This window comes from Chionomys nivalis, chromosome 5, assembly GCF_950005125.1.
Source record: "Chionomys nivalis chromosome 5, mChiNiv1.1, whole genome shotgun sequence".
In the NCBI taxonomy this organism is placed as follows: Eukaryota; Metazoa; Chordata; class Mammalia; order Rodentia; family Cricetidae; genus Chionomys; species Chionomys nivalis.
In genome coordinates, this window is record NC_080090.1 from 19780027 (window position 1) to 19806075 (window position 26049).

A 26049-nucleotide genomic window follows, 5' to 3' on the forward strand; every position below is an offset into this window, starting at 1 on the left:
TCACCAGGCACAGTGGTGCACACCTATAATCTCAGCATTCAGGAGGTAAAGGCAGAAGGATCAAAAGTCCAAGGTCATTCCAGCCTGCATATTTAGTCAACGCGTGACACATGACAGCTGTTTTCTAAGAAATTAAAAGAAATGCAAGAAAGGAGAGAAAACAAAAGAGAAAAAGCAAAGCAAAGAAAGTGAGACAGAAAAAAGATGGGGAAGGAAAAGCTGGTGAGGAACAGCCCAAGCCAGCTCTCTAGGCTAGCATCTTCCCAGCTCAGCTATCATGGCAGATTTTGTTACCTGTCATTTTAGGTCTAGGGAGTAATTGATGGGGGCCTTTCATCTCCTCCCTCTCCCTGGCTCTCTCCCTTCACTCAGTGAAGCCAAACATTTCCAAAGTGATTAGGGAAAAAAGACGCTAAGAAGAAACATTTCAAGCAATACATTAAAAACACCAACTTCAACATTGTACTAATTGCGAAGGGGTAACAAAATAAAAGAAGAGACAACATTTTGTTTACAGAAGGCAGTCACTAAGAACAGAGAAGGTATGTCGAGAGGAAACACTGGTTGGAAGAGGGCAGTGGTCTACTGCTTCCAAAGACAGTCTACAGTGGAGTTCAACCTTTAGCTACTTCTTTGTTAAAATGAATAACAGTTTTAAAGAATCTATGAATATTATGGAGAAGCACAGACAGCTCTATGCATGATTAATGAAGATCTGCTCTTTTAAACATGGTTACAGTCACAGAAATGGGAACATGAACTGCCAGGACATTTGTTAACTGAGATTTCACTCTCTTAATGAACCAAAAAGGGAGGTAAGGATGTTAGGATGGAATCCACGAGTGATAGGCTAATTTTAACCGTCGTGACATTCCATCATCAATGCAGACAGTAGAAAGAAAATGCATGTAGATCTAATCGCAGGATAATAAAAAGAAAGTCTTCATTCATCATTTTTAGTGATTTCAGAAAAAAGTAAAAAATAGCAGAAGAAGCAGACACCAGAAAACAGGAAATGGGGCATTATCTTTTAAAAGGAAGAAGGGATATTAGATGGTAGATAATGGCTGTAAAATTTAATGTTAATATTTTCCTGTAACCGCTGTCCATGAAGCTTCAGAAACAAAGGAAACTATGCATCTCTGCATAAATACTCAAAGTCCATACTTATTCCTTAACGGGAGAGCCAGAAGTTGTCACAGAAGGGGGTGTTCTCTATCGTTTAAGAGAATAGTTGATTACAGCTAGCGATCAAAAGACATACGGAATCATGTTTGGCAAAGAGTAGGTGGTGACCAATGAGTAAAATGAGTTTTGCTAATTTTTTTTTTTTTTTGCTTAAAGCTGAAGAGATAAGGAGAGGGAAGGGGAGAAAGGGAACACACACAGAGATAGAGGCAGAGACAGATGGACAGAGACATTGCGAGACTTGAGCGAGCTATACCTAGTGACATCCAACATTCAGCACTAGCCACATCACTGCTGTGATGGCTCAATAGAGAGCCACTCTCCAGAGCCCTCCTAAGATATACAAGGTACTCAGGATTTCTCTATTGTGCCTAACTGTATATAAATTGCATATTTTCTGTTTCTTCCCAAGATAACAACTCCAAACTCTCCTCACTAGAGCCAGAAAGCCTGCCTTGGGCTTTACTATGTCTATCCTCTTTAGCGGAGACAGCCAGATAGCTAAGCTAGCTCAAATGGCAATACCGATTATAATCATGCTTCTGAGTTTAGCACCATGTAAAAGAATGTGTTATTCCTGGACCTACAGGAAGCCTTCCAAGCTCCTCCTCATCCCTGTCTCCCACATTCAAGTTTGTGTCTGCATGCATGTGTATTTGTGGTATATGTATGTGCTTGTCGGCCATGTGCATTTATGAATACTGATGCTCATGTATTGTGTTCATGTACGCATGCGTCTGAAGGCCAGAGGTTGATCTTGTTGAGACAGTTCTTCACTGAAAGGGAAGCTCACTGATTTAGCCAGAGCTGACTAACAGGCTTCAGCTATCTGCGTGTCTCTACCTCTCCCCCCTCCCCACTATTAATGTTTAGTGACAGTCTGTGGTGGCACAGGGGTCTAGACAAAAAAGAGACAACAGCGGTTTAGGTGAGGAGTAAATTATCCTAGGTGCAGAGCCAATGATTTTTGAGGTCATTTAAAAACCTACTACCACTACTATAACCAAAATCTATAAACAAGCTTGCCCCAGGTCACCCAAAAAGAAATTATACAAAGGAACATTATACAAAGATAACTAATTACCAAGTTGTAGCTGGAATTTACCTTAAAAACTCCCATACAAAGTTTATTTTCTCAAAAATAAAATTGTGAATATTATCTTAAATGAAGCTACAAACTTTCTCCACATGTAAATGGAATTTGTTTCTTTTCTTTTCTCAGAGTGCATGTGGGTGGCTGCTGCTTCCTTTGGGGTTAGTGTATTCAGCTTAAAAGTTACGACATAAATAAGATCTGAAAGCAGGAGACTGGGACAACTTTAAGGTTTACAGTATCATAAAGAAGACAGATATAAGTAAGAGAATATGGACTTGGTTCGTATAGGGTTTGTTAACATCAGTTTTAAATCTTCATCACTTTTTTTTATACAAATGAAAACTCTTAAGCTGAGTCTGTACTAAAACTGGATTCATTTGCATTAAGTGTTTTCTAAACAAAGGGAATGGTTTTTCATTTCTGTTCTAATAAAGATGCATTTCCCACCCTTGAACCTTCTCTATCCCCGGACCCATTTATTGTGAGGCAAATATATACAAAACGGTCAGTGCAGTTAAGTTTAAAAACAGTGTGTGAGATGAACAGGGAGACAGACTCAGCTACAGACAGAAAAGAGAAGCCAGACATCCCTGTAGCCCGTAGACGGAACAACCTCTATCCACCTCCTAGACCAAACGCCACTCTGGCCACGGTGTTATCAAGAACAGATACACTGTCATCATTCAATCGGACTGGAAAGGCGGCTACTTTCCCACTGCTAGGGATGAATAATTGGCTCTACACAAGTATCTGTGGCAGACAGTCACATCCCACTGGCTCCAGCTCCGCTTTCTGAGTTGCTGCTGCTTTCACTCTGGGAGCCGGGTTGTTTGGCAGGGGGAGAGGTTGACATTGAGTCTGGGGCAGTCACTTCTCCGGTCTGAGATCCCCATTATGGAGAAACAGACCTAGACCTAGCAGGAGGCCAACAGCACATGACAGCGTTATTCCTACTATTTCAGAATGCTTTACAAAAAAAAAAAAAAAAAAAAAAAAAAAAAGGAAGGAAGGAAGGAAAGAAAGAAAGAAAAGAAAGAAAATCAACATCAGGTCTACCTACAAAGTGGGGTAAGTAACGGCTTAAGACTTCTAGGATCTTTCCAGGTAGAGACAGAAATGGTATCAGATGTCGTGTGGAATTAAAGGTGATTTAAGGAAGTTTATTCTGTCGAATCTCCTCTGTGACCCAAATGATCTCAAACTCACCCACACAGAACCACAGAGATCTGAGAACATAATAAAATAAGCATCCCAAAGTCACTGATCATGACCACCAGGAGAAAGGGTGTCCGCTCCCTGCAGCATCCATTCCTGAATAGCATGCAGATTGATTTTCAGCTTTTCAGAGAAAAGACTACATTGGCCCCTCCAGTGCTTACAGAAAACAGTAAGAATGAGTTCAAGACGGTTCTGGAGGAAGAAAACCAGGTTTTCAATACACTCTTGTACTGGTGGAAGCCAGAGTTCGGGTAGCAGGGATGTGACAGAGTAAGGGACAAGGAGTTCGGTAGGGCCCCGTGCTTCAGGTGCCCAGGGGCCTGACCCAAAGACAAGGGAGCTGGGTTCACACAGCAGTCGCACCTCATACTCTGTCTATCTGACCCAAAGACAAGGGAGCTGGGTTCACACAGAAGCCGCACCTCATACTCTGTCTACCTGTACCCAAAGCAAGTCTCCTATTTTCTGAGGAAACCTCCAAACTCCAACCCTACCTCGTGACAGTTGGCCAGGTGGGCTCTTTGAGACTTGTCATAAAATGACACATGAATTTTTATAAACACAAAGAAAATTAACAGAGATGATTATTGCCAGCATTTTCTGGAAGTATTTCTGTGGTGCATATACAGGTGAAAAGAAATAAAAGGGTCATTTGCTTACTTTACTTCTAATTGTGTGCAGTTATGCATAAATGTACATACATGTGTGGTGTGTGTGTGTATGCGCGCGCGCAAGTGGAGGCTGGACACTGACTTCATGTGTCTTCCTCTGTTGTTCTCTTCCTTATTTCTGGGGATGGGTCTTTCACTGAACATGGAGTTCCACCACTTCAACTAGACTGGCCTCAATCTTCTTGAGCCCCCACCTCCAATTTGCCCATCCCTGTTACTTCCATTATTAGGGGTTACAGAAACATATTATCAAGTCTAGCTTCTAACATGGGTGCTGGAGACCTGAACTCGGCTCCTCAAGTTTGTCTCAGAGTCATTTTTAAGTTCCCAGAGCACAGTCTGAGCCCTTACACAGGTCATTATTCCCTAGACACTCAGAAACAGCTAATTTGATGAGCTACCCATTACAAACAACATAAGTTCTAATTAGGGCTTTGACTTCTGCCTCTTGGTTTTGCATCTCTCCTGGATATGACTTGACCTTTGAGTTTACTGATTTACTGTTATTATTCTATCTTTAAATAACTTATTTTTAATGGATGTATACAAAATTCAAAGTCATAAGATAGCCAAAAGTATTTTTCACTTCAGAGGGACTAATTTTGTGCTCTGTCTAGAATGATAGGACCGGAAGGATTCAAGCCAAATGACCTCACTGACTCCTAGGCTATAGTGTGGCCTCAGTTCCACAAAACATTTGACAAATCTCTCATGGGATGTTAGTGGGCTAATTACAGAAAAGATGGTTTCCTGAGAAGATACTTGAATGAATTTACAGTAAAGACAACAGGGTAGCTTCATACTTGGTTATGTCCCTTTTATATATAACTGTATTTTACAACTCTTAACAAACAAAATTTGTTGTCAAAATCTAAAAGTTTTAAGTGTCTTTCAGATCTAACAGAGGTTCTGTAATTGGACACATAGCAAACATAGCAACAGAAACACAACTGTCTACAGGCAGTCATCTCTGAGAATTAGAAATGTGTGATTTGACTGGAGAAGATAAAAATGATCACTACATATTCCTGACTCTACTTTCTAGGAGGCATTTTTGACGTGGTTCTTTTCTAAGCACAGGTATGAACTGTAGTTTGGAAAAATGCAAAACTACAACTTAGAGAAAAAAATTTAATGAATAAGCTTTTAAAAAAATTATTTAATCTCAACTGACACAAAATTTTAAAGTTGAACCTAGGGAAGGTATTTCTGAGTAGACAATGACCAATAACAATTTTAAGTATACATAATAAAACCTTATGTATACATGTAACATAGCCCCCACACATACATAACTTGAGAGGCATGCTCATGGGAGTGGGTAGAGAGGTAGTATCTGGGAGGGGATAGAGGGAGTAAAGGAAGAGGCAAAGTGAAATAATTCTATTTCAATTGAAACATTCAAAACCCTTTAAATATGTTACGTTGTTTTGGAAGGAGTCAAAACCAGGCACACACCATCACATGAAGAAGGAAAAGGGTCCCATGAGTAGGCAACAGAGTCAGCGACCCTCCAATCCCATTGCTAGGAGTCCCACAAGAACACCAAGCTACTCAGTCTCCCCTGTAAGCAGATTGGTGACTATCTTAATTGTCATCATAGAACCTTCATCCAGCAACTAATGGAAGCAAATGCAGAGATCCACAGCTAAGCACTGGGCTGAGCTTGCAGAGACCAGTCCAAGCGAGGGAGGAGCAATAATATAAGTAAAGGGGTCATGACCATAACGGGGATACCCATAGAAACAGTTGACCTGAGCTAATGAGGGCTCACTGACACTGATCTGATAGCAGGGGAACATGCATAGGACCACCCTAGGCCCACTGAATGTGGGTGACAGTTTTATGGCTTGGGCAGTCTGTGGGGTCACCGGCAGTGAAACCAGGATTTATCCCTAATGCCTGAACTGGTGTTTTGGAGCTCATTCTTTTTGGAGGAATACCTTGATCAGTCTATATATTGGGGGAAGGGCCTCAATTCTACTTCAAAGTGATGTGTCAGACTTTGTTGACTCCCCTTGGGAAGCCTTACCCTCTCTGAGGAGAGGATGGGGGGAAAGTGGGAGGAGGGGAGGGAGTGACAACTGGGATAGGTATGTAAAATGAGAAAAGATTGTTTAAAAAATATAAGTTTAATAATAATATTTAAAAGGCCATGTATTATTCTATGCACATTGAAGAAATTTTAGGTTTCTTTAAAATCTAAAAACAACACTGTTAGCAGAAGCATACAAGAATAAATAACACAGATCCTGTCACACACGATAGCCCCAAATACTAAGAAATTATATTTGACATCAAAGTTCATCTTTTGTTACAGGAAAATAATGCTGTTTACTACATCTGATACTTCTTTTATTTTTTAAAGATTATAAGATTACTATATTTCCCCTTCCCTCCAAACCCTCTCATATGCCCACACATTTGCTCTCTTTCAAGTTCATTGCCTCTTTTGATTTTGTTGTTGCTACACGTGCAAACACACAAGTATGTATGTAACATGAATACATAAATAAGTGAACACCTGTTCAGTCCATACAATGTTACTTATATGTACATACACTTCACTCTAGGCCAAGAACTACAGGAGATTACAAGAGTGGAAGAAACAGTCTTCTCCAGGGAAGCACACACTAATTGATTATCGAATACATCTGATAGTCTTCATGCAAACTTCCTTTTATTATTTCTATCTGTGATGTGATGTGTGTTTGTGTGTATGTGTGTGTGTGTGTGTGTGCATGAGAATATGGGATAGGAGCTGAACTCAGGGTTTCATGCATGCTATTCAAAGATAGTTTTCTTAATCTCATGTATTTTTTTTTAAAGTGGTCCAGAAAAGGTTTGACCATAGCTAGTGAGATAGAAAGTTAAACTCTCTTGGGATTTATTCTGTGATGCTCATTTTGACACTTGTCTCTCAAGAATGATGTGTACAAATCATTTAATCATTTGCATCTTACTTGCTGAAGGACTTGGTGGGGATGCGAAGGAACACAAGGACTATTAGACACAGGAATTAGATTATAGTGAGTTTATCCAATTTCCTCCATGTAAAACTCATAAAAAAGCACAACAAAGCTATTTATATCATAATGACTTGGAATTGCACAAGAGGAAGAGCGGCTTAATTAAGATGCGGGAGATACGAGGCAGGGACAAGCGAAGGAAGCACACTCACTATGGGAGAATTACTGTCTCAATTTCTCCTTTACTGGAATATTCCTATCTGGCTACAAATATGTTTTTTATCCCACCATCTGAAAATTCATAAAACCTCAGAAAACAAAACTCAATCTACCTTCCGCCACCCAGCTCTTCCTTTCACTACGGCCCTTTGCATGTAAAAGTTCCTTGAACTTGTTGTCTATGGTCTGTCTCTACTTCTCCACTTCTCTCATCTTCATCCCTAAGCACTCTCAGAGTCTGCTTATGTAGATGCTGAGTACAAAGGTCAATTGTTAGCCTCCCTCTCTGTCCTTAGTTTGCATAGCAAGGTCACACAGGCTCATATTGTACGTCCACTCTTCTCAAACCTTGCCTGAACTTGTTTGCATTAGACTATACTTCTGATGCCAGTAATCCTTTCCCAAGTACACTGTTCTCTCTTCCTGGATGGCTCGGATGCAGCCACTCTGGACTTCTCAATATGCTTTTCCTCAGCTTCTCCACTTGCTATTCCCAGTGCCTACGATTTTCCTTCTCCAGATTTCAACTAGTTTCTTCTCTTATTACCTTCAAGTCCCTGCTTACACACCACTTCTCAGACACCATCTGGCTACCTTCCAGCAAACCAACATCCTCCAACTCTGTCTTTCCTTGACCCAGTAATGACTTCTCTTTAACTATATTGGAAACTCCATCAGGGTAGAGATTTTCTGCTTTTGTTTGCAACTCCATTCATTCGATGAAAGATCTAAGCAAAGTGTGTTGGCAAATTCTAAACCGAGAGGGAATGATGGAGATACGATGTTCAGGAGAGAGAAGACATAGGAACACCCCTGTGAGTAATGACCATACATGGAAATGGAAATTTGAATAAAAGCATCCTCTATTTCCCATTTCTCCCCTGACTTCCAAGCTATGTCTTGTGCTCCTTAGAAAATAAGCTTATGCTTGCCCTGCTGGCTTGAAAACAGTGCCTCTTAGAGATGATGAGAAGCAGAGAACAGTGGAGATGTGCGATTTGATGACGGAAGCCTGACCATAGACAGCAAAGGCAGAGCTGACGATATGAGGTGACAAAGCTCGACCTGAACAGGAAGCTGAGTGAACGAAATGCAGTGAGGAAACTCTGCCATAATTACAGAAGTGAGGATGTCACATCAGAGCAGGAGAAAATCTGAATGGTTCTCCATAGTTAACCTTACACACCAGGAATTTCATTACGAGACTGATATATCCCATGCTTCCATATAGAACAGTGGGGCCAGTACCTGCATAGTTCTCTCGGTCCAATAAGGATTCATTCTACAATCCTTTACCCCAAAACTTTGTTGCCAGATAACTTACAGAATGGAGACATTTCTCCATTTCATACAGGTATAGGGTATAACACACTACCAGATAGATCAGATAGCACGAAATAATAAAACACAATATTTCTATAGTAAGCTTATGAACATTTATGCTAAATTGGACATGCAGAGATTAAAAACACCCCCAGAAAAGTTGAGTTTTGCTAACAGGTAAGCTTGCTGCAAATCTGTGAATGAATGATGTTTTTGTTTCATTGTCTTCAAATTGTAGATAAGAGATCATGACTCCAGACTGCAAGATGAAGAGTGAAGCTTTATCAGCCATAATTATTATGCTTAAAAGTTTATAAGGCTTGTGTGCAGTCTCACTGTATCTTGTTTGGCCATGTTCAGTGGCTATCCCTGGGAGGCCTGCTCTTCATTTTTTTTTTAAGGGAAACAGAGGAGGAGTGGCTCTGGGGGAGAAGGGAAGTGGGGAAGGGACTAGGAGGAGTGGAGGGAGGGGAACTGTGATTGGGATGTAATGTATGAAAGAAGAATAAAACTAAAACACAAATAAAGAAAACAGAATAGTTTAACAAAAAAGTCTGTGAACTCCCTTGTTTATATCAGAGAAGTCATTAAATAAGCAAGAAGAGAATGGAAATGGTCTCTAGGAATCAAGCTTTTGGACATAAAAACTTAATTCTTAGTTTTTATGAAATCAGAATGATAAAACAACTTGCTTCTAACAACTTCATGGTGAGTGACTATATACTTTGTGGAAAACAGCTTATTGTCATTCTGTGATTACCCACCACTTTTCTGATAGTTACATTCCTGATTCTCCTCAGCTGAGATATTGTGTATCATGCTTGGTCCTCATCTTTCTCATCTGAATGTGGAACAGTCTACTGGATTTTACTCAGTGGCAGAGTGGACTGGGGAACTTTTATACTGACTGATAAGAGATCCAGTATAAAATTAGCAAGTGGGCAGTAGTCAAGACTTTATGGATGGTGCTGCAGTCTTCTCAGGTGGGTTAGCATTCTTCTTAAATGGTTGTGTGATTTCTAGTATCTGTCCATCCATGCATCCATCCAACTATGCATTCATCCATCCATACATCTGTCCATGCATCTATCCATCCATCCATCCAACCATCCACGCATCCATCCAACCATGCATCCATTCAACCAACCATCCATGCATCATCCAACCATGCATCCATCCATCTAACCATCCATGCATCCATCCAACCATGCATTTGTCTATCCATGCATCTGTCCATGCATCCATGCATTCATCCATCCATCCATCCATCCATCCATCCATCCATCTTTGAAAAACCAACAATTCCCTCTTCTCCATTATATCACCATCAGTGTTATCTAGCCTTTAGCTCCTGTCTAACGTTTTGCTTTAAACAGACCAAGTTTCACTTCTATGTTAAATTTTAAATCCTATGTTTCTAGTTCTGCTCATGCTCTAGCTTAATTTTTAAATGAGAGGATTGCAATGTGCAAAGAGAGCCAGGGGCTCAATCTTCCCTCTCTAAAGGTCTAAATATAGCTCTGCACTACATGGGGATCAATAATATGATAGACTGAAATCCATTTTAACAATCATAACTAGCTGGAGCGCCATGCGCTGATAAAGAAAAAAATGAAAAGAACAAACCTGCATAATTGCTAATGGGTTCACACAAAAGAAAGCTCACTCAGTTCATTCCGTAGAACTGGGTACCATGGAAACACACCTTTGCCTTAGTCGTACCAGTTATGTATGGATATTGCTGCTTCTAAAAAGACAATATGGAGTTTCTGCAGAGAAGTGATTTCTAGTTTCTCTGTGTTCTCTGCCTTCTGTTTTAAGAACTATTGTCTATATTTATTTATTTATTAATTTTCACTAATCTCATTCTAATATCTATGCCTCACCCCCACTCTTCTGCTTTTCCAAATTCTACCTCACTCTGTCTAGTTCTTCACTGTATGGGGAGGAACACACTGTGTTCATACACAATAATAGCCAGAATATTTTTCGAGACAGGGTTCCACCATGTAGCCTTGAGTGGCCTGAGGCTCACCATGGATACCAGGCTAGCCTCAAACACCCCTGGTGCTGGGATTATAGGCTAATGCCATCAAGGTTGCCTCAGTAGTAGTAATTTCTAAGGACCCATGGTACTATTAGTGCCTACAGCGGTCCACTCACTGTGTTGGAAATTTGCCGCTAATATCATGAGTTGCTTCAATATCATATTTTTGTGAGATTACTAATTCAGTTCTACAAGCTAGAAAGCAATGCCAAGTAAGTTTAGTTAATTTCTCTGTTTTACCATTTTATAATTGGCAGCATGCAAATTTATGACTTGGAAATACATACTTTAGAAAGAGCAGTAGGTAGAATAGGGCTGTTCTTTGAGTTCCAATGTTAAGTCTTTCTAACATAATTTCTTGCCTTTAGGATATTAATTTGCTAATGATAATGCTATCTGAGATGTTTGGGGATGAGAGAGAGAGTGTGATAAATGTTTTATATTCAGTGGTTCATTTAACCCCCTCCAGAATCTAGATACTATCAGTACCTCCATTTATAAATGAGAACCTATCTGAGATTTAGAGTGGTAAGTCAATGTCAAGGGCTGTGCATATCCTACTAAAGTCACAGGTTAAATCCAAGTTTTCTACAGTGTAATCCCGTGTTCTTACCACCTATTACATTTAGCCTTTGTAAGAATGAAAGTTCTGGAAGAATGAGAGGCTGTAAGAAACCAATCCATCAGTGTTAAAACTTGAGGATGGGTTAATACCCACATGAAGTCTGACTTTTAAAATGAAACCTCGTGCTATCTGTGAGCATCAAAAATTCTCTTAACTGATGAAATATAACCACCTCCCATGTCTCATCTTATTTATCTCCCCCACACACTTGGAAAACTTTAAAGTGGCCAAATTTAATTTAAACGATTTTTCCAAAAATGTTCACCCTAGGCCTAAGAATTTGAACCCGAAAGGTTAACTTTAAAAATGATCCCGTCTAATAAAATTAAGCTCTATTATGAATACACTCTGATGTGCTTTACTTCTACAAGATACACGCTGTCTAGATCTGTGATGATAATTGTGACGATCTGAGGATTAGACTGCCAGACATGGTGTGCATGTTGCTAATCACAGTCCTCGAGATGTAGAAGCCAGAGGATTGGAAGTACCAAAGTCAGCCTCGTTGTCCTGGGAGACACTGTCTCACAAACCTCAGAGTCAGGGATGTAGCTCACAATAGAGCACTTACCCACTGGCTCTTTCCTTTTTCCTCACCTAACAAGGTTTAGAGACTCATGTCCAACACATTTTTTTTTTTGACAAAGTAAAATTCTGAGGAAAAGCCATCCCATACATAACCTTTAAGCTCTGACTATTTTAAATGATGAAAATGAATCCATCCTGTTTTCTGTGAATATTCATTGTTTATCTGATAGAAAATGAATGCTTATATTATGGAATTTTGAATTTTTATTTTCAGCATGGTAGCCAATACAGCTCATTTCAGATACCAATACTGTAGAATGGATTAAAATAACATAAATAGAACCAAATTGCATAGAGTAAAACGCTAAATCATTGATATAACTGCAAATTTTCTGCATTTTTAAAAGCAGCTGTATGTGTCACATCTCCTTACTAAACGTTGCAATACTTTTGTCCTACACCTCAGTGTTATTCAGATGATGTTAAATAGGCATGCTTTCTGTAGCTCAGTACTTTTACTCCCTCCTGATTCATAATTTGTTGGAGACAAAGGTCATTTTGGGGTTAATGAAACTCAAGGGGTCCATATAGTCTCAAGAGCCAGCAGGTGAATTTAATGTGGGCTGCTCGCTTCTCCTCTAGGGCATGCTCTAATCATGCTCTCTCCTGGAATCACTCCAGGGGCAGAAAGACATTTCCGAAGCCTAAGAAAGGATGGATGAGACCTCATGGTACCATGTTCTTTCCACCTCTGAAAAAACAGCTGTAGGTTCACAACCAACACAGCCAGAATTCTATGTCTGTTAAGACTACCTGCTACCTGGAGCTGGAGCAACCAGTACTGGGTGCTTTCCAGAAGACAGAGGCTCAGGTTTGCCCCCAAATGCTGGCTCAAAACCATCTGTAACCCTATTTCCAGGAGATCCGATGTCCTCTTCTGTCCTTGATTATAAGGCTCATGAGGTGTGAAGAGACATACATGCAAGAAAAACACCCATATGCATAAAATAAAATTAAATTAAAAAGAATACCTGTTAGCAAAAAATAGTATTTAATTATAAAAGCCAAAAAATAAATACCCCAGGGATAAATGTGTTCGCTGGCTGACATTGCTCTAGCACCAACATGCCTTGACTCCCTTCTTCACCTTAAGCTTAACTTTGCCAGGTAGAACCTGGAGCCATCTCCTCCCAGGTGATGACCATACCAGGAGTGATCTGTGCCCTTATGCAAATGTGGAGGTGACCACTCTCGAGATGAGCCTCCCTCTGTAGGCACAGCTCCCCTAATAGGTACTTCGGATGGCTTCCCATCCAATGTTAAATCATTCAGGGAACGGCTCAGCAAGGAGACTGTGCCGTCTTTCGCTAGAGGGAGATCAATGAGCTGTGGAGACACACTGGCCAGGGACACTGCCTTTCATGGAGACTGGGTGTGTGATACTTGGTGCCAGTTGGACTGTGAGTCCTAAAGGAAAGGGATGGCTGGGGGAATCAATCGGAGGTGGAACATGGCCAGGGCAAAGTGAAGAGGATGGAGACAGAACTGATAGATTATTTAGAGGATGCTTAACAGCACCAAGATAAAATGACAGGCGAGGCTGGTTAGATAAACTTTCCAAACTTTGCAAAGTTTGGAGGGCTCAGGGATTCTAGGTGTGTTGTTACAGACCTTATCCAGGAAGTAGAGGTACAAATGAGTCAAAATAGAAGCAATAAAATATAAATGCTCATGGGGTTAAAATAAAAAGATGTTAAAACATATTGAGGGAAAGGGCCTCTGGCGAGTTTATATGCTAATCTGAACATAAATTAGAAAGGCGACAATGCAAAAAATGCTTTCGTATCAATTCAGGGATTTTATCAGGTACAACAGTATATTTATTTATTTGGCTTTGCATTATAACTCTTAAAATGTAAAAATATAACTACACAATTCAAGGATTATTGTTACAAAAGGAAAAAAAATCAGTGTAACCCTGTGAGATAATGGATATGCCAACTGGCTAGATTATGACAATTATTTTAGGATATATACAGATAACCATTCATATGTGTGTGCATTGTATGTATGCATGTATACAGTCTGTCAAGTGTACCTGAATAAAACCAAAGAATATTCTGTCTATATAACTTAAACAATGATGATTTAAAATTTGAAGTTCGCTTGCAAGTAGGAGCAAACCATAAGCAACAGCTTTTCCATAAACCAAAAAACACAAGCTATTTATGTCCTGAGGGCTACAGTTCAATTGATGGACATTTGACTTGACTGCAAATGTCAACAACCAAGACTGCGCAGTAATTTTATAGCTAGTTTTTCAACATCAGCAAGGTTAACTTCCATGGAATGTCTGCTTGCTAGTAAGCACAAGAAAAAAAGTCCTTCTCTATTACTGTGTCCCTCGCCCTCCCTTCCAGAAGACCCCAAACCAAACAAAGGACGAACAAATGTCTTGGCCCTGCTCTGTCACTGGCTTCATACAGAGATTGATATCTATGACACGGCTGCGGCAACTTCGTACCTGTTTCAAACCTAGTTTCTCATCGGACATTATTTATTCTAAAGTCTCAATTTTTAAGTACAGAAGAATCACCTTCGACTTCTCAAACATCTTCCTTTCAGCAGTGGGAAAGCAGTAGTGTTTGAGAGGAAATCCCTGAGGCAGATGGAGGAGCGGCTTCTGCCTTGGAATTCTTCCACCCCAAAGAGTCAGAGGCAGCAGCAAGCAGTGTCGTGGCAGGGAGGCATGTGGAAAGCACTTTGATTCGAGAGGCTTTAGTTATCTTAAAAGTTCAGGCTCCAGCAGAAGCCCTCACAAACCCAAATATTTGCTAATTTTCCATTACAAGAACCTGACAGATCTGCTCATCTTCCTGCAACAGAATATAACTGTGAAATTACTTGAAATTATGTACCTTAAAGGAAGTGGGAATTACCTCCCTTAAAAAATCTTGCTTTTCCAGGGGCAGTTTTCAGCCCATGGAAGTTAAAAGATACTATTTTTGAGGGATAATTTTGACTCATATTTTCCTGGAAGTATATTTTGATCTAAGATATTCCTACTATAAACTTGGCTAAATCATCAAAAATACTTTCAACAAATGCTGATGGGAAACTGCGAGTGGCCCGGATACCTCCCAAGCTCCCACAAACTCACTCAGAAAAGGACAGCATTTAAATACCCAGGGACGCAGATACATTTCTGGACGAGCTGTTTTCTTGCTTGGGTGTTAATTTTCTACTTGGGAGTGTTAACTACAACTCTTGAAAGCTGTTTCAGCTTTTGAATGGGAAGCTTTCCCTCCAACCCTCCTTCTTTCTGTCTCTTCTTGTCCCCATCCCTCCCTCCTATTTTCCCTCCCCTTCTTTCCCTCTAGGGCCTTGTGCATGCTAAGCAAACATACTACTACTAACTGGTATCTTTGGCTTACATCCATCCATCTATCTATCTATCTTTCTATCTTCCTTCCTTCCTTCCTTTCTTCCTTCCTTCCTTCCTTTCTTTCTTTCTTTCTTTCTTTCTTTCTTTCTTTCTTTCTTTCTTTCATTCTTTTTTATTCTTATAGAACTCAAGAAGCATTTGAGAATATTTGAGAAAATTTTCCCCAAGGCATGGCAAGACAAAGAAGCCATTTAGGTTTCTTTCTTAGGTAGGTGCCCCCCACCCCCACCCCTGGATGTGTACAGACTTCTAGAAGAACTAAGATTTACAAAAAGAATGTGCTACTATCCAGAGTTGAAGAAAACAGTTTAGGAGAAGACAGGACAGGCTGACTTATTTCCTGAATCTCTCATAACTCAACGGACATTAGCTTGGCTGTGCCTGAGCAGACACTTTGAATCATACCCCTCCAAAGAGGGGGCACCAAGCCTGTGTAGATGCTTCCTCCAAACAACACTGTACCTTGCATCCTCAATTCCTTCAGCTTCCATGACCTCAGCCTAGAGCGCCACATCTTTCATCTACACCACAGTGATTTCCTAACGTCTTTCTCACAGTCGCTCCCTGATGCACTGCCCATATTACAGTCAATGATGGCATCACACACATCCTATCAGAGCCCACTCCAGCCAAGCTGCTGATCTTCTACTTGATGGCTAATAAAAGTTTATCACTCATGAGGAATCTATCATGCCCTGGACTGCGAAGTCCCAACACACTTCATCAGTTTCTTTTTATTGCTCATCTTTCTTGGAAAACACACAACCGCTTCTGCCTGGGTATTTTGACTGTCTCTCCCCTCTGCCTGGAATGCTCACATGTCATAGTGACATCTCTCTGTCCATCTCCACACATGACCAGAATCTTAAACTCATAAGTACTCCAAACCTTGCCTTTCCAGAAAGGTCCCCTGGCTATTCCTTTTACAACATCATCTTCAACTTCTGATCCTTCTTTATTTTCTAAACCCATAGCTTAGATATGTGCTTTTATTTATTGTCTATTTTTTCTAATCAGAGGGCAAGATCTGTATAGCTAGACATATTGCCTGACATATGGACGAGCATAAATAATCACAAAACAAACTGCCCTGCCCGGTACAACCTTAACGTACATAAATTAAGGACCAGCCAAGGATGCAGACTCCCCACACATACTTAGTTTCCTTTTACCATTTGGCAATCTTGTTTGTCAACTGTCTTGCCAAAGCTCAAGTGCTAGAGAGTTGGCAATAGGAAGAAAATAGCTCTATTAGTCATTTTTCAAGCAAATATCAGCCAGCGCCATTATTACTACCATACCAGCACAGAGGTGGAGGGCTTTTCCGCAGCTGGGATGTTGATGGGCTGGTAAAGCAGCCTAGCAGGACAAAGCCCTCAATTCAGTCTCTACCATGGCAACTACATTGGTAAATACCCATGATTCTACCAAGGTCAGGGGTTTAAGGTCGTAGTTGACTATCTAGTGAGTTTGAGGCCAGACTGGGCTCTATGAGATCCTGTTTAGAAAAGATGGGTGATGGGAATTTCACTTATCTATATCCATTGATACTTATTTTCAATTGCCATGAAGGTGGTTTCATCTTTCTCAAACTTATCTCTGCTAGCATTGTACCTAAATCTGAATCTGAACATACAGTACATTTAAGTACAAATTTTGGAAAGAATTTTAGCATGGCAAGAGATATATCCAATAAAATATATGACTTTGTAAGAACAAACATCCAAATCATTTCTAATTACAGACCTCAGCTGGACTGAACACAGACTGATTGCTACAGGTTTGTGCAATTAAAGGGGTAACTAGCCCTTCTCTTGGTTCATCAAAGACTACCTGCCTTGATGTAAAATAAACCAGTAAATTAAGTTAGACAACATTTTAAACGTAACTCATACTAATGTCTCAATTGATTTATTGAATTAAAATGTCTTACTGATTAAAAATGAAATCATGTTTGGGTATACCACACTTCATGGAGCTTGGGTACCAATTTTCTGGAGGCAGACAGATTTTGTTGTCTAAAATCATTTTAGTGCTTTAACCTGTCTTTAAAAAGTCCTGCAAGGGCTCTGAGCTCTGTATCCAGAGTCTTCCGGCTGGACCGCAGCCCTCCTCGTTCTCTGCTGAATGTTACACTGCTCAGTGCTAGATGGTAATCAAGGAAGATGAGACTGCCTACAGAGGACTTGAACCCTTCAATGCCTAGTGATGCTCATGGATTATTGAGTGAATAAGAAAACCCTAACCCCACAGAGTTTTGCAGTTGACAGTTCTGGGTGAATACTAATTTCCAATCACAATAAAGCAGAGATGAGAAGCGAAGTTGCTCTGGAGCGGCCTACCCTCTTCTTCCAGGATCTAACTCACAGTTAATCAGGGACCAAGATATAAATGTGTGCTTAATCATTTGGCTGTTGTTCCATCTCTGTAAGGTCTTATTAATGTGGCTGGGTGACACTAATGCAAAATTTTTTCCTATCATCTTACATATTAAAAGCATGCTCAGTAAGACATTGGGGATGGAGGGGCTTGGTAGAATTTGTTAGCATACCTCCATCTTCTAAATATTGCAGTAAAATGGATTTTTTAAAAAATTACTTTTCATGTTTGTGTTTTTTCAGTGATGGCATGTCTATTCAGATGGCATGTCCATGTCTTCTTTTAAAGGAAGATTTCTCATTAATAAATGTGTAAGTATACCAAGTAGATGGAAAAGAACACTTTTGTTGACTTTTAAGAAAGCCAGTGGGTTAGTGGTCCATATAAAAGTGATAGTCTATCATGTCAGACAACATTCATATAGAAGCATAATGTTCAGTACAATAACTATAACAAAAGTTCATCCTCACATGCAGAACAGACACATTCGACCTAAGTAAAAAGGCAGCTGTGTCATAGTAATATCCTGCATTTATACCCTCTTTTCTTAGAATGATGCCATCCCTTATTAATACACTAAATCATCTTATCGGAGATACAGTGTGGATACCACTTATACTCAATGATTGAGAAACAGTATACAAACCTCTAAACATGTAGATTCTGGAATATATACACATCATTTCACTCTGTCTACTCATTGATGCTGCAAGAGAGGTGTAATCAAGCTCCATTTTACAGGTGAGGAAAGTATAATTCTTGATGGATAAATGACCTTCAAGACAATCCCAGAGCTAATAACTGGCAGGTAACTAAAACCCCATCCACTAGAAAGAGGCCAATCTACTCCACATGAATGAGGGGAACTCACTATATCAGGAAACATATCAGTGAAATCTCACAAATTATCTAGACAATGCCAGAAAAGCAGAGTTCTTCTACTCTATAATGAGATATCAGTCAGAAATAAAATGGTGAGGAGCATTCATACATGACCTAAAACCTTAAAGAATCATTTTTAATAAATACCAAATGAGATAATGGAAATTTTATCCGGATAACGAGTTCAATGGTATAACTAATATCATTGTTCAGGTTATTTATAAACACTAAATCAAAACATTTCCTTCTTGAAGGCAGTCTCTTAAAACTCAGGGAGTAACTGAAATCTACTAGGCTCAGGAAGTTAGAGGAATCACAAGGCAACTCCTTATAGTTATATATATATATATATATATATATATATATATATGTGTGTGTGTGTGGGGGGGGGTGTGGGTGTGTGTGTCTGTCTGTGTCTGTGTCTGTGTACACACATATACACACACACACATATATATACACACACACACATATACGTATATGTATATGTGTGTGTATATATATGTGTGTGTGTGTGTAGTTATATATAATTTATATAGCATCAACACTTGCTGGGAATACATGACTCGCCAATCATCTGAGCTGCTGGTGAGTTGGGCAAGAGGAAGCTTCAGGGATGCAGCTTTTGTGAGTCATTGCCGATTTAGGATGGGCCTCTTGAGAATACAGCTGTCTTTATGCTAGCTGTGCTCCAGTAAGTATCACGTCATACTACAATAAATCCCCTAACTCACTGCTTTGCTGAGCTAGACTTGAACGAAACCTTTTCTTTGGTCTGCCATTGGTGCCCTAGCTAGGGAAAAGAGACATTTGTTCACATCTTCCCTTCACAAAGCACATGCGAAATCATTTTAGCAATTAGATGGATACCATTTACAGGTTCAGTAAACTGAGGTAGCAGTTCACTCTTTCTTTCTTTCTTTCTTTCTTTCTTTCTTTCTTTCTTTCTTTCTTTCAACTGTTTTTCCCTTGTTTCTCCCTTCCCCCCTCCAAAAGAAACTGTTATGAAGGGACCTGCCAATCATGGCTAGAGGAATGGGTTGAAGTGCAGCTAAGCTGTTTTTGATAGCTCCTGGATGATCAAAGTAGTAGAGTCAAAGCTGGCTAGTGTTCCTTTGGAGTTTGCCCTGGAATTCTTCTAGGGGGTGCTGGATAGTGCTTCCTATGTCTGAGTTATGAAAATGTTAGTCATGCCTACTCGTGAAGGCCATAGGACATGAATCCCAACTGCTAAAGAAAAAGTTTGGCTTGAAAATTAAAGGACCCCACTGAAGATAGCAGGAGTAGACTGTGATCAGAGAAAGGGAGTGAAAAGGAGGAGGGGAGAGGGGAAGACTGAAAGAGGATGACAGGAAGTGAGGGAAGGAGGAAAAAAGAGAAAGACAGAGAGAAGACATTTAAAAAGAAACAAAGGGGAATGCCCTTCCAGAGGAAAGAGGTGTGAATCCCAGCATCCACATGGCAGCTAATAACCATCTGTAAGTCTGGTTATAGAGAATTCAATGCCCTCTTCTGGTTTCTTGTTTCTGTGGGCAGTGTAGACACCTGGTTCACAAACATTTAGGCAAAATATCTATTCACATAATAACATAGCTTTTGCTATTGTTGTTGTTTTGAAAGGAAAATAAAAGCAGAGAAAGAGTGGTCCAGAGATGCATGCCCAACCCACTCAGTGCCAGGAGAGTTCTGCATCTGGGCATTTGACAGGTAAGTTCCTCCCCCACCCTTCTGTGGCCCAACTGTCTGAACAAGAGCTCTCATTTGCTCAAGATATTTGGAGAAGGGTTTTGTGTCCCACAGTGATCAACTTATAATTATGCTGGAAAAAACATATTCATTACTCTAGTGAGCTATGTTTGTACTCTCATGCCCATATCTCTGACAGTGATGTAACAGGTACAGTCAGTAAAGATAGCAGATGCACCAAGGGAAAACATCATGGGTAAGTCACAGGTAAATGTTCTCACAGAAATACAGACACTAACTTTCTCGCTGTGAAATAAATACTATGATGCAAGCAAGACAATTTATAGCATGGAATAAAACACTGGAAATAAGCTGTTATATAATAGAGAATTGGTTTTAAATAAAATATGCTGGTGATAGCAAATAATTCAGGAGCACAGAAGAATGAATAAACTATCAGGGGAACAGCTTAAATTAGTGTCTAAATTTTTTGGAGTTTCCACTCATATAATGTGAGTGAGTCAGAGTTTCAAACTTTGAACTCATCCTTTCCTCATTGCCTGTCAAGTCCCAGGGCACAGCATTTTTATTATACAGAAATCACAACGTTAAGGTAATGTCAGGCAGGTAGAGAACTTAGACAGTCAGTTGTCTGGCACACAGCTCTTAGAATGACTCTGGTCTGCCTTAATACTTAGTTGTTTTGAAATTGTTCATTTTCAAACAGGGACCTCTCATTTTTATTTTACTTATGCAGTGTATATGGGTTTGAGCAAAGGGGCAACCCTGTGCAAACACTCTTCTGATTAATGGCTCTGCCCTTCATGGCAGCCTGGTCATCATTTACTGAGAAGCAGACCAAGGTCAGTCCCTCCTGGCTGGATGCGTGTTCTGCTGTAGCCCTTTATCACAAGCAAATGTAGAAGTGCAAGTAGATACTTAGGAGCACTCAGATTTAACCTATTTTCAATACAGCAGCAATGATATACAGTCATCAACTGTGTGTACAAAGGCCCTTAGGAACAAGTCCAGGACATCAGAACAAAGTCAGGTTGGTTAAAGGAGTTACAAAGTAAAGCCAATCTTGTCTGAATGTATCAAACTCAACAACTCAATATGGTAAGTCTGGGGTTGTTAATGCCACCTAGAAACGGAATTTCTCAGGAGTGTTGAACAAAGATTAGAAGTGATTTTAGAGAATAGTGTTTCTGAATGTGTGAGCCCCAACATTTTCCATCAGACAGCATCTTCTTACCAGCATTTATATCCTGTCTGGTGACGCAAGAAAAAATGATAATTGAGTTCACCTTGCCCACAGCATCTGTGACATGCTTACTCAACTGATATATTTTAGGACAGCTACTCTTGTACGTATTCCTGTCTTGTTGATGCCTAAATCAGACCAATTCTGTCTTCATCTAGGTCCCAAGTCCAAGAAAGGCTACCAATAACTGTTCTATCTGAAATGCTATGCTTACCACTTCCAGCAACAAAGTGAGTGGATTTCAGATGCTTTTCTATGGGAAAAATTAAATTGAGAGATTCATGAAAGGACATACATTAATGTGCTGGGGTTGACAAACGTCTCTCCTTTATAACCATGTAAACCGAGCAGGCATTCCGGTGGGTAGAAAATAAAAATACCATTTAATATATGCACAAAGGGAGAATGCAAATGAACGCATGGCAGAACACTGATTGGAGTACAACTGTCTCTGGTGTATGATATACCTGTGTGTGTTTGTGTGTAGATATGTGTGTACAGGTACATATGAACCTCTGTGGGGGCTGGAGGTTGACTGCGGGTGACTTCCACAATTGTTTCTCCATCCTATTGGTTTTTTTTTTTTTTTTTGACATAGAGTCTCTCACTGAACCTGGAACTGACTGATTAGGCTAGATTTGAGAGGACAGTGAGCTACAAGAGGAGATGTACAGTTTTAATTGGGGTTGTGAGCCCATGTCTGCATCATGTATATGCACAATAAATGCTAGCAATTAACTCTGTTTACTTAAGGAGATGAGGGAAGCCTACTCATAGATGAAAACTAGGTGCATGTGCAAACAGACCAGACTGCAGACACTAAGCAGAAAACTGTGGAGTATTGTAGCAGAGATGAACCAGGTCCCTCAGGATGTAAGCCCTCTAAAGAACTACAGCAAAGCCATTGGTAGAGCAGGGATGTGAGGAAGTGGACTAATTGGTTCTGTGTTAGGATTTGCTTTCTGGGTGGATTATGTTTCTCTTTCATGTTCCCACTAGACCAAGCTATTTGGGGAGGCTGCCCTGGGAGGGCTAGCTTTCTTCATGAGTTAATATTTAATATGCCTTTGTGGAATTTCATAATCCCTGAGATGTTATTTCCCATATACTCAAGAGGGAAAAATTTCTCTTCATTCTTGAACAGATTTATTTTAGGAACTGTGTCGTAATTCCACAAGAATCTTGAGGGATCTTTTCAAAAAGCATGATCATCTATGGTTTGGGGAGACATCTGGGTAAAATTTGGGGATGAATTGATGAAACTGACAATATCCCATGAGTGAAGCAAAAGCAAGCAGAACCTATTCCTCTGACCTTACCAGCCTTTGCTAATAGTCTTTAGAGAGGAGCAGGTTTCTCCCTATAGGGTTATTCAGTCTTTCATATGGCTTTTCTTTTTGTGGTTTCTTCACAATAGAACTTATTTTAATACAATGGCACTGCCCCGACCCTCCACTATTCTCTGCAGCATCGCAGCCTCGCCCACACTCCTCTTAGTTAAACTCCAAGTCCTGCCAAGTATCAGCACCTCTTCAACTTGCTATCCCAGGGTGAGGGCCATCAAAGTTTTCATTCATGCTATAAAAATTGGCAACCCCCAGTGGAGTCACACTTAATAAAATACCAGTTTTAAATGCCATTGTGAAAATGAAAATACCTACCTCTCTTGCAGAATCAGTTTGTTCTCCTTTTTCCAAGAGTCTTTAAAGTCAGAGCTGAATTCATGCCAGACACTGAAGAAAACATTTGGGGACACCTCCTTCTCTCCAATTTTTGGTTTCATGAAGTAGTAGGCTGTGGTCTCCAAAAAGCTGTCAAAGCATACGAACACATGAACATAAAAGCTATGATTACTTTCCAATATGGGATATTCCTTCTCCATCCAAATGCTGATTTCACTCATGCACAATTGTTATTACCAGAAAGATTCTAACTCTCCATGTACCGACAGTACTTTCTAATATGGCATATTTCTAATATGGGATATTTCCAATATGGTATATCTGACTAATGTACCAACATTTGTTCTTTGTGCTTTCACAGTAGAGTTTTAGTTGAAGATAAGAGTAGTGAACAAAAACTGTCTCAATATTGAAAATGACCACTGGAAAATTCAATTTCCAATGAGTCACAATGCATCTGACATATTTCGAGGATGAACTGTGGTCAACATGGGGTTGCATTGAGAAATGATGATGACCCTAAGCTCGCTTTTTAAACTCTAAACAAACGACGTATCATTTCTTTTCACTAATTTAATATATATTCTATGTCTATATAATTCCATGTGTATTTTATTCACATTCTTACGTTGGTAACTGCAGGAGGGGAAGAGAAGAACTAGGAGACACAAATGAAGTCTACAATCTAGACAACAAGGCAGCATTTTGCACACAATGGACATAGCGACAGTGGACTGATCAGGTCGAGTTTTCAGCTCATGTGACTCAGAAGGTTTATTGTATTATGGCTACATAAATGCTCATGTTTCAAAAGGGCTATTCGACAAAGAACATGCAATTAGTAAACAATAGGCTTAAAATTCTCGTGTCATGAAAACAGTTCCCTAAACAGGAGCCTGGCCAATAGTTTATTATGTCAAGAATGTTGAGGGAAGGTAGGCAGCAGGTCATAGAATGTCACAGAGGGTCAGAAGAGCAACCCAAGGAGTGTTGTGCAATTAAAGCTTATCTTCGCTTCCCTTTGTCTGATGGCCAGGACTGAAAGAAAAACTTGGAAGGCAACTTAATTTTCCCCAATAATTAAAAAAGTGAACAAATAAATTTAGGTATGAATATACATGAAAATATGTTAAACTTATCATGTAGCAGATTTAGAAGTTTTGCTATAAAATAATGTGAACATTTAAAAGATGAGGTCATTATGATGAGCTTACTCAGAAGGTTTATGTGAATAGCAAACACAAAAATAAAATTTAGAACCACAGAATAGTGGTATTGTAGTCAATAAAGCTCACCAGAACCTAGATTAACATTACTTGAAAACTTTTTCCAATACCCAGCCATCATAACTGGAAATGGAGCCAGCATTGCCGGCTTTGGCAGTCTCCCCAGAGACTGAACAGTGTTGATTTAACAGTTGGTAGTGGAGAGATTGGGAAAATAGCTCTGTTGGTAATGTGCTCGCTTTGTTAGCATGAGGACCCACCATCTATGTAAAAAAGCTGTGGTTGTGGCTCACACCTGTAATGCTAACATCAAGGAGATGCTGACAGGAGAATCCTTGAGGCTCTCCTGACAGCGATCCTGGATCTCTTGATGAGTTCCAGCACTGTAAGAGATTCTGTCTCCAAAAATAGGGTGGAGAGCAATTGAAGAAAATATTTGACATTGACCTCTGGTTCATACATGCATGTATGCTCACAAACACAAAGACACACAGATACACAGAGACACAGACAGGACACGCAGACACGCACACACACACACACATACACACCCCAAAAGTTGATGGTTGATGGCTCAGTAAGAAAATAACTCCACGACAGAGAACCTCCCTAGCATGCTCAAAGTCCTAGGTTTCATCAACAGCAAACAAACAAAACCAAACAGAAGATCATAGCCACCTGTGACTATGGGTTAACTAATGTGCGGTGGATCTGTTTTGCCTTTAAATTTATAACATGACTGTCCCTGAGCAGCAAGATGCTTAGGAATCCCAGTGTTTGTCTTCCAGGAAGAGAAGGCAATACTGTCTTGATTGTATGTGTGGCCCTGGGGCATTACAGTCGTCCTCCCTTCGTGGCCTAGTTGGGAGATGACACGGTGTAGTCTACAAATCCTGGGAGGTGATGATATGAAGTGCATTTGATTGTGGGAGTTCACATGCTCCCTGCCACAGTGATGGCGTGGGAATGCGTCTACAGAATGGGCTGCAACAGGCATAGCTGCAGTGAGTAGATGTCAGAGAGCACAAATGGTGAAAGACAGAATTAGTTCTTCTGAAAGCTAATGAAGTAAATACAGATATGCTCGCAGGGAGAGCTGCTCACTTGCCTTTGCTCCTGGAGACTATTTGCAATGTATCAGGCCTCTGTCAAATTATTTGACTGTTCAATTATTCTGTTGTTACAGAGGAGTCCAGTTTGTGAAGCTATAATAACTTATTCACCCACTCAGCCAGCTTACAATATTTTGAACTTTTTATCATAGCAACATGGTATAAAGGTAGAGACATATGATTTGAGTGAAAAGATGCCGAAAGAATGAATTCCAACTCTAACTTGGTACATGGGCAAACCATTTAATGACATTATTCTTAACTTTTTCATCAGCAACAGAGAGATTTTAAGAATTTTGTCAAGTCATAGGGAAAATAAAACTCCAACTTGCCTTTTGAATATTTTTACACGCAATTCATTTTATATCTTCATATTATGAATTTATACTACATATTAAATATAAACATTAAAACTAATTCTAATATTGGATTATTTATTTTATTTTAAAATTATCATTTGAGTGTGTATATATTGGTGTGTTGTATGCA

At 39.8% G+C, this 26049-nt stretch overlaps 1 protein-coding gene across 1 annotated transcript in view; it reads right to left on the reverse strand.

Moving 5' to 3' along the window:
• Fmn2 (formin 2) overlaps positions 1–26049 on the reverse strand; it is a 310252-nt gene that overhangs the window by 6594 nt on the left and 277609 nt on the right. The window contains exon 16 of the mRNA XM_057769091.1: positions 23202–23351. Coding sequence (XP_057625074.1) covers positions 23202–23351 — 150 coding nt within the window. The remainder of the gene's footprint in view (positions 1–23201; positions 23352–26049) is intronic.